The 9999-nt window shown below is 32.1% G+C and overlaps 1 protein-coding gene and 1 long non-coding RNA gene across 4 annotated transcripts; both read left to right on the top strand.

The window, feature by feature from the left end:
- The first annotated feature begins 766 nt into the window (after positions 1 to 766).
- Rab30 (RAS oncogene family member Rab30) lies at positions 767 to 8069 on the top strand. Of its 3 annotated transcripts, XR_016480286.1 has the most exons (6): positions 767 to 1010; positions 2936 to 3046; positions 4181 to 4264; positions 4711 to 4894; positions 6871 to 7834; positions 7919 to 8069. XR_016480286.1 is itself a non-coding variant. In XM_090171425.1 (5 exons), exons 2-5 carry the CDS (start codon positions 2960 to 2962, stop codon positions 7131 to 7133), a joined length of 618 nt encoding a protein of 205 aa, XP_090027551.1. In that variant the 5' UTR covers positions 767 to 1010; positions 2936 to 2959; the 3' UTR covers positions 7134 to 8069. The 3 variants fall into 3 exon arrangements, 2 of the variants coding, with proteins under 2 accessions (XP_090027551.1, XP_090027552.1); XM_090171425.1 differs by having other exon boundaries at positions 6871 to 8069; XM_090171426.1 differs by lacking the exon at positions 767 to 1010 and adding an exon at positions 1509 to 1532 and having other exon boundaries at positions 6871 to 8069.
- Positions 8070 to 8297: 228 nt separating this feature from the next.
- LOC149947893 (uncharacterized) lies at positions 8298 to 9850 on the top strand. The gene is made up of 2 exons (XR_016480316.1): positions 8298 to 9149; positions 9190 to 9850. It is a non-coding gene; the product is annotated as an uncharacterized LOC149947893 (long non-coding RNA).
- The last annotated feature ends 149 nt before the right edge of the window (positions 9851 to 9999 follow it).

Raw genomic sequence — 9999 nt, 5'->3', positions numbered from 1 at the left:
TCCCTTAATTTTAGTAAGTATTAAATCCTAATATTTAATGGTATAGATGTATTGCAAATATTTAAGCAGTTTGCATAGGTATTACTTATTATAACATCATAATAGTATTTTTTCTGTGGTATTGAATTTTGGAAGAAACCAGAAAAACTGTTAAATTTTTTAACACAATTTTATTATTTTTCATAATTATTTTATTATTATTATTCAATGATAAAAATTCTGTGGTTCTAAATTTTCTTTTGTACATACGTTCAATGAATACACCCTGACTAAATTTATAAAATCATATTTGCTTGGAATTGATAAAATATTTAAAACCATACTATCGCTATACTCCAAAGCAGGCTTCTTGCATCTAGTTCTTGCTTCTCCCGTTGACCACTAAACTGAAAAGGCTAATTGTTGCGTAGAGAGAGTTTTGAATGAGCAGGGAACGTCTTACATGCAATCGAAAACTCGACCAGTTAGCGGTGACACTTTTGAGTTCTGACAGCTGGTTCTGCCCAAAGTTTACACTACGCAGGAAGCGTATTATGGTATTCCGTTACTTTTTTTTTAAAGCGGTTCTAGCTAGTTACTCGTTATCGCTTTATATTGTAATTTCAGTGGATTATGAACTCCTTTCATCAATCCGAAGAACGACTTAGGTCAATTCCATCCAGGTATTATAAGTGAATAAGAAAGTATAAATTTAATTGATCCATATTTGGTCACCTAATTCCATAGAAATCGGATTTCTATGCCTAATTCCATGCCTATTTCACTTTTAGTGAAATTGCCGAAATGGAAGCACTGCTACCGTTTTAGAGAAGGCAGAAACGAGTAACCCTAAATGTCAATATTAGGCAAGCTGTTAGTTCTTGAACCATAACGATAGTGTAGGCTTAGTTCGAGTATATTTAATATGGTATTTTATCGAATATTAATAATATCACCTTTACAAAATGTATTATTCGATTTACATCTTTATGGAAACCATACACAATGAAATTATCATTGATATATACCAGGTATTGATCTAGCCTATATTCCTTACTTAGAAATTATATTGAAATTATAATTGTTTTCCCTGATTTTTGTACCTAATAATTACCTGCATGTGTATCACATCCACTTTAATAAAGAGTACCAAAGCTACCAGAGGTTACATTTAGACAACTAGACCATGATGTATATATGGATAAAACTAGGGTTATTACTTAGTCCGAAATAACCAGTGGGGAGGAATAGTCTGGTACGTTTCACTGCTTCAACTATCATATGTCCATTTGGTGTATAATTTTACTGTAATTGTAAGTTCCGTTATCTTTACTAATTTCATTCTATTAAATCCTATGTATTGGTAAGATTTTTATAATGGACAAATGATAAGGGATGAGATCAAGTATCAGACTTTGATTGCTACATCATAAGAGTTGTGTAAAGTATCAGATGTGCTTCCCATCATCCCATGTAATTGTTTCTTATTACTATAAAATTTTTTTTATCAACAAAGCCCACTGCTCTCTTATTTTACATATCCCTTAATTTTAGTAAGTATTAAATCCTAATATTTAATGGTATAGATGTATTGCAAATATTTAAGCAGTTTGCATAGGTATTACTTATTATAACATCATAATAGTATTTTTTCTGTGGTATTGAATTTTGGAAGAAACCAGAAAAACTGTTAAATTTATTATTTGAATATCAGGGCTATTTTGAACCGTGGAAATTTGGTTGTTGTATAATAGGCCGAATGAAGTTACACGTAACTAGATGCAAGAAGCCTGCTTTGGAGTATAGCGATAGTATGGTTTTAAATATTTTATCAATTCCAAGCAAATATGATTTTATAAATTTAGTCAGGGTGTATTCATTGAACGTATGTACAAAAGAAAATTTAGAACCACAGAATTTTTATCATTGAATAATAATAATAAAATAATTATGAAAAATAATAAAATTGTGTTAAAAAATTTAATAGATCCATAAGGTATACTTCCACATATGATTTGTGCTGATTGTAATTTTTGTAAGATATAATAATTAAAAACAAAATTGAATTGGTTCTTTTTTTAAATTTTATCTTTCTATCGTAGGTTTTAATTTTAATTTTGATAATATTTAATGTAATTTTTAATTATTATATTCTTTTAAACAGCACACAGAATAGGAAAAATAATTATTTTAATTGTATTTTTTATAGTACTGTTTCAGTAGAAAGTGACCCACATCAATAATATCATTTTTGTTGTCACTATAACTAGTGATAATCAGTATTGTATACACTTAGAATGTCTAAGGCTCCATCCTCAGTACGCTGTGAATGCACCTATAGATACTACATTGAATGTAAGATGTAACAAATTATGAAATTTATTAGCTGTACAGCGTCACTAAGAATAATAATAATAATCAGCTAAGCTAATACCCAAGGAACCACACAGGCCGAAGTCAATTAGTGACTTGTGAAGCCAATTATCGGTGGCTGGTTGGTGGTAAGCTCTTCATGGAAAATGCTTGCTATTAAAATAAACAGCAACATTCTCACATTGAAGTTCTTGGAGAAATTATGTTTTTCACTATGAAATTGATCTAAATATAATAATAATAATAATAATCAGCTAAGCTAATATATCTCTGCAATAAGTCACGTCTGTTTCTACGGGAATCATTTAGGAATTTCAAGTGTATACATATATAATTTCCTGTTATGATCTGAGCAACCATTAAAGTAGTAACAACTACCAAATGTTTGGTACTTTCTAATAATAATAATCAGCTAGGCTAATACTCAAGGCACCACCTTAGGCCTAAGTCATCAAGCGACTTTTAAAACCATTAATTATGGTGGCTGGGTTACAAAAAACTAATCAAAAACTATAGTGAATTAATAATATACATTAATAATATTTTTTTTTTATATACTTAATTTATATTTATTGATTTTTAGGCTTAATGTATTAGGAAAAAGGAAATGGAGGACTATAAATTCCTGTTCAAGGTTGTACTAATTGGAAATGCAGGTGTTGGAAAAACATGTTTAGTGAGACGATTTACCCAGGTAAAATTGGCATAATACGGTGCTAATCTTTTGTAGTAATATTTTTAACTCAAAATGTCTTAATTTGATTATCAAATTTTTTGGTGGGTTTCTCTTCATACGGCGGCAGTTATAGTTGTATTAAAAAATTGTCTGCAAATGTTTTAGCACTAGATATGTTTCATTGCTCATAAAATTTTATTTTATTCTAATTTTCTTTGACAGATACTGTGAACTTAAATAATTAATATTACCTGCAAATGGCTTGAGTGCTTTGTCTTAAATAAATTAAATAACATTTCATAAAAGTGAAAATATTTATTTGCCTTAACAAAACATGGCACAGCACTTAAATATTTAGTTTCAAAGGGAGGGTTTAAAATTAAAGCCCTCAATAAATGTCAGGTTATCCTTAAAAGCCATAAGTCCGAGCCTTTTTGTATGAAATATTTACTTTTAGTAATAGGTGCATTCATTTATGTTGAATGTTGTTGCCCATCACTTGTGAACCAAATTTTTACTGTAGAGTACCCTATATTTTAAAGTTCCACCTTTTATGGGATACGTGTGTAGTAGACTACCCTTACCAAAAAATAAGTTGTCTAGGAACTACTTAAAGTTGGTTTTAAGTTTGTATTTGAGACAAATGCCAACTAAATATTAACTAAAAACCAACTTAAAGAAAAAAGTGTTTTACCACCAACTTAATAACAACTTATTACCCCTTTAACTTGTTTCTTGAAATATGCTGACAACTTGAGCCTATACTTATATCAACTAAAATGTGTATGCCGACTAAATACAAACTAAAATCCAACTTATTGTTTGGTAAGGGTATGTTTATAAAAATATTTTTTTTTAGTGTTAATACATTTCTTTTAATTTTCTTAAAAATATGACCTTTTTTACTGTTCAGTTCTGTTTAATTTTCTTACATTAGTGGAGTGAGTGGTTCAACCACTTACGCGTAGATATTGTGATTTCTTAACTGTCACAAGGTTATCCCTCCAAATCCTTTTCCCTTACCCCAAAAAAATATTAGCAGAGGTTATTGGCAATAGTAAGTGTAAGGATCTAAACTCTGACATAACGATTAGACACTTAATGCACTTTCCACTTTGTTCTGGGTGTTGATATGGAATTTGGTCTTTGCAGGGGCTCTTCCCACCAGGTCAAGGAGCAACAATAGGTGTGGACTTTCTTATTAAAACAGTTGAAATAGATGGAGAAAAAGTTAAGGTAAAAACGTTTTTTATTATCACAGTCATATGCAACATAATTATACCAGTTATAAATAAACAATACCAATGAAATAAATAATACGCATGGATTAAACCATTTGAAATGAAGCGTAATAGTTCTACTCTTTCAAGTTCTGAAATGGGGTTTTATTAAAAAAATCACAGGCTAATTATTTTTCGAGAAACCCAAGCTTCAGTATCAAACTTGTATTATATGCATTGGCGTAGTTAGGGGTTAGTCCACCTAGGAGGGAACTCTTTTGGGGGCAATGTTGCTAGCAAAAAAGTATTGTGAGAGGAGGCAAAACTCAGACTGCCCTGTGAGGTAAAAGCTCTAGCATCGCCTGCACAAATTGTATGTTATTTATACCATAGTATATCATAATAGTTATTGAAATAATTCTTTTGTACAAATAACTGAAGATATCGCTTTACTTGTTTTAGCTCCAAATTTGGGACACTGCTGGACAAGAAAGGTTCCGATCCATTACACAAAGTTACTATAGAAGTGCGCATGCGTTGATTTTAGTTTACGATATTAGTTGTCAGCCTACTTTTGATTGTCTACCAGATTGGCTTAGAGAAATAGAGCAATATGCAAATCCAAAAGTTCTAAGGGTGCTTGTTGGTAAGTCGTTTATATTACTCATCTGTGGTAGATACATGTGAAAGCTTAAATCTGATTTAAAATTTTATTACATGTATTTACTGAGGGGGTAGTCACTCGTAAATATTTTGTACACCTGATTTCTGATTTTCGTAAAATATTCGGTGATTACTAGTACTTTCTCATAATTGTTTGGTGATTACCAGTGATTTCTCATAATTGTTCGGTGATTTCCAGTGATTTACGGTGATTATTGAAAGTTAATTTCCATGATTACCTATGATTTGTACACCTGACTACTTAAGTGACTACCCGCTTGGTATTTACTCAACCAGGTTTAAATAGAAATGTTCATTGTTTTTGTTCTTAATTATAATTACCTCGGAACTAGTAATTCCCAGAGATAGGCAAAAACCAAATTTCTGAGCTCGCGCTCTTCTCTTTCACAGTGAGTAGCTCGAGCCCACGCTCGCGCTCATCTCTTTTATTACAAGAGGGCGGGCCCACGCTCGCGCTCATCTCTTTTAGTACAAGAGGGTGAGCCCACGCTCGCGCTTTTCTCTTTTAGTACAAGAGGGCGAGCCCATGCTCGCGCTCTTTTAAGAGGAAGAGCTAGAGCTCGCAGACTGCTCGTAATGAGAAGCGCCCTCTCTCAGAGGCTGATAGATTCTGGGAAATTCACATTCAGAAAAAGCACCACGTGATGTGATTCGTGAAGAAAGGCGGGAATCAATTGTTTTAAATTTCGCTCTCTAAGGGCGCCGCTGAAGCTCACGCTCGGGCTCTTCTCTTTTATCTCAGAAGCTGAAGCTCGTGGTCTTCTCTTTTTTTTCAGAGGCTGATTTCACGCTCGCGCTCTTCTCTTTTACTCTTAGCAGCTGAGCTTGCGCTCGTGCTCTTCTCTTTTTTCCCGAAGAGTGGAGCTCGCGCTCGCGCTCTTCTCTTATTCCCCGAAGAGTGGAGCTCGCACTCGCGCTCTTCTCTTTCCTCCGGAAGAGTGGAGCTCGCGCTCGCTCTCTTCTCTTTTTTCCCGAAGAGTGGAGCTCGCGCTCACGCTCTTCTCTTTTCTCCGGAAGAGTGGAGCTCTCGCTCGCGCCCAAAAATAGCTCTCGGACTCTTTAGAGCCCAGAGTCTGCCGATCTCTGGGACTAATTCCTAAAACTTACAAAAAGGGTCCTTTTATATCAGTGAGTACCATAGCAATTAATTAATAGACTTGTTCCCGGGACCTCCAGTTTTCAAAAAAAGAAACTGTTCAGAGAAATTAATAAAGTGATTTTTACTACTTAACCACAATTAATTCCAATCCTGTTTTCCAACGCTTTCTTGTGCCCTTTTCCTCTTGAATACATTCATTTCAATGTTTACCTTGACAAGTTATTGGTAGTTATATCACTTTTGATGGTATACATTCCAATCGTGGATATCTGTTTTCTTAAATTATACTTTAATTTTGGGTAGATACTAAATACTGGTAAAAGCGAGCCCTTATTTTGCACTTTGGCTTCAACATGAGGATAGTGTATCTATTTGAGCCTTTGAAAGGTGCTGCCATTTTTTGCTTGTCAATGTTGGGAAAATGTAAATTTATTACTCCATATGCCATTGGATGCAGCTAATCATAACTTATTTAGAATTCACAATTTATTTATTTAAAAATCCAACGTTTCGGAGGAACTCTTCCTCCTTCTTCAGGGATTTTTACAAGTCTGACAGTATAATGGTAAAATTTTGGGACGAAAAAACATTTATGCGCTTTATACATATAGTGGCTACTGTTCTTTAGCCGCGAGCGTTTTTTCCCAAAGGCGAGTCGACCGTCGAAGGGTTATATGAGCAACTTATTTAAATATATTTGGGGGGGGGGTCTTGTTCAGTGTGGTCTATTTACCCATAATTACAGTGTATAGTCCATTTATTGCGTACATATAATAAGCATAAAAATATGAGTAAAACCACATTTAAATGGGCTTACAGTGATTTTCCTTTACCTCCAGGGAACAAGACAGATAGGGAAGACAGAGAGATTCCTTGTTTAATAGGAGAAGAATTTGCCCGTAGGCATGATATGTACTTTATAGAAACATCAGCCAAAGAATCTGACAATGTGGAAAAGCTTTTTCTCGAAATTGCTATTAGGTTAACACGAGAAGCTCGAATCACCAGTTATGGCCGCAGTGGAGCAAATATGGAAATGGCCACTTCTTCATTTTCCGAACATGGCGAAGAAAGTGAACACACGTGCTGTAAATTCTCCTGAAAATTTTTTTGCAGTGTGTTTTTGTGATTGTGACGTGGCTGAGTTGCAAAGACGAGCTTTTATCTAAACAAAATTTTAGGCCTTAAATGCCATAGGTTTAAGACACATGCGAAGCTCCCATAACTCTGGTCACTTTATTTTTAGAACATTTTAAATTTGACGTATAAAAGATGAAAGAAGACAATGTCCTATTATTTTACAGTTATGTATTCCCATGTGGGAAAAAACAAAACTTTGTGTGACTATAAGATGGTTTTTTAAGACTCAAGACAAAGTTTCTTGTACAGTTTTAATTTTTAAATATTTAAAGACATTTTAATTTTTGCGTGATCATATAAGGCTTCCTTCTTTGTTGATATGAAGTCCATTCCAATTAATTACCGCATTATAAAATTTTATTTTTTCCACTGAATTGCACAAAAAGAGTGAGTATTTCCTAATTTTTATATTTATCTCACTTAGAAAGTTTCCTATCTTTTTAGGAAAGATTCACTTAAAGTATCTCGAATAAGCTTATGCGTATTTTATTAGAAACATTCATCTGGATTACAATTTTTGTACCCTCAATTTTTATTTTAACTACTATCCCAGAATCGGGATTTGTCAAGGTATATTCTCAGTATTATTAGTCAGAATTAACACAAATGTCTAATATATTTTAAGAACTATCCCTGGTACCGTCCACACTTAAAATATACCTGGTATGTTAAAGTAGTAATAAGTATAAGTCAGGTAAAAATTGAATCCAAATACAAATGTAAAGTTTTCATGTTTAATCCTTCTAGTATCAGTTGTGGCATTGCTAGCTAGTTTCGCAATAACTAAGATCAGTTCAAAATTATATAACTTGATAAATTATAAAATCTTTTAACACCAAATTTCATTTACACTTAGATTGACAATGCACCTTTGTTCTCATCAATACATGTGTAAATTTCAGAATCTTGAAGACATTTAATTTAATAACTTGGAAACTACTTGTGTAAATGAAATTTATTGTTAGAATACTTGTGTAAATGAAATTTATTGTTAGAATTGACTTCTTGTTTATCATTTTAAGGTTTTTATAGAGCAATATGTAAAATTTTGTTGTTTAATATTGATTGGAAACTATACTATACTATTAATAGTGGTTGATGACTTTAATCTATCTGTTGTCAAAAATTCATGTTATTTTTTTCTGGTTAAAACATGATTTTATTGGGTTTTATCAAGATTTTTCAAAAGCATATTTTATTGCAGTAGTTGGCCTCTAAAGATTTGGTACATTTTATGTGCTGGTTTTGTTTTCCCAAAAAGGCATGTAGAAAATTAAAGCTGGTTTTCAACATCCAAACTTATTTTAGCAAATCTTAAAAACTGGCTATATTACAAAACAGATTGAAAAATAGCAAAATCAATAGTTATCTTAATAGAGAAAGTTATATACAGCAGTCTAATGCTTTTTACTTTTGTAAAGCTAAACATATTTTGATGAGTAAATTATCATTTCTATGTTTTCCCACTTTTGGTTTGAAAAATCAAAATTTTTCTCTGCCAACCCTGAACCTAGCTATTATATATTTGTCTGTTACAGCATCTCCACTAGAAAAAGATAATGTAGCTGACAAATATTCCATAGATTTTGTACCATCGGCTAGGACTAGCCATCTATCGTGACTCAGCAGGTTTACTGTCAAATTTCTTTGCTTTCATTTTAAGCTGCGGTACTAGCATTGGCAATGTGACAATGGCCAGTAACAAAATAATTTCTGAATGTTCCATCATGAAATCTTTGGATCTGTTAAATTTACATTGAAGCCAAATGTGCATTGTACTGAAAGAAGTTTGTGTATTCACAAGCTACGAACTTGTATTTAAAAAAATATTTGACAACTAAAACTGTAACATTATATCTATGCTCCGAACTTTTATAATGTTTAGCTTAACATCAATTACAAGTTTAAAATTGATGCATTCCATTTATTTTATTTTACTTCGAAAATACAGTACCAGAAAATGAAATGATTAAATTTGGTTAACCCCTTAATTGGTGTTATACAACCTTTCACCAGAGCTAAGGCACCACACGGAATAATTATTTTAGTGCAGAGGTTTTACTATGTATTCTCTGTAGAAAAGCAAAGACTAAAAATGTGTCAATTTCAAATAACTCTATCATAGAACTATTAATTTACTAGGATTTTTAGTTTTTTCTTAAAGTATGCACTTGCTAATATTATGGCAATTCTTTTTTTATGATTTGTCTAAAAATACATCAGGTTTCAAAGTGTAATAATCCTGTAGTGATAAAATTATACAAATAATATGCCACCTTTACTGATAAAATTGCCGTAGCATTTTTATTAATGTATGTGAACTATTAAGAACCCACTGTTGTAAACAGATAACGTACGAGTATCTTTAGTCTGAACATGACACCTTGTCATTATTCGCTTCTCAGTTCTAAAACCTATTGTCTCTATTGAGGTTGCCAGTTATCATTTAAGGTGGTATGTGTATTTTTTAAAGTATGAAGGAAAAATATACTATTTAGAGGTAACAAACTGAACGTAGAAAATATTGAATGAACAGAAATAGGATAATTGCATAAATAGGTTGTTGATACTATTATAAAAGTTATTTTATAAAGAGCAATTAATTTCATCAACCAGCTAAAAACATAGTTACATTAAATCAAATTTAAATAAAAAATAAGTGATGTTCAGGATGACAAATTCCTCCAGATTTTATTTATATACACATATAAAGCCCCGAAAATGCTCTTTTTTTCCTAAACATAAATATTTATTTTTTAGATTTTGGACATGCTATTAATTTGCTTCTATTTTCTTACATTGGTGAAGGGGGTCTGTAAATCATTTTG

The sequence above is a fragment of the Leiobunum rupestre genome, chromosome 4 (genome assembly GCF_980474605.1).
Source record: "Leiobunum rupestre chromosome 4, qqLeiRupe1.1.hap1, whole genome shotgun sequence".
In the NCBI taxonomy this organism is placed as follows: domain Eukaryota; kingdom Metazoa; phylum Arthropoda; class Arachnida; order Opiliones; family Sclerosomatidae; genus Leiobunum; species Leiobunum rupestre.
Note: the sequence above shows the minus strand (reverse complement) of the source record. Positions and strands in the feature narration are given on the sequence as shown.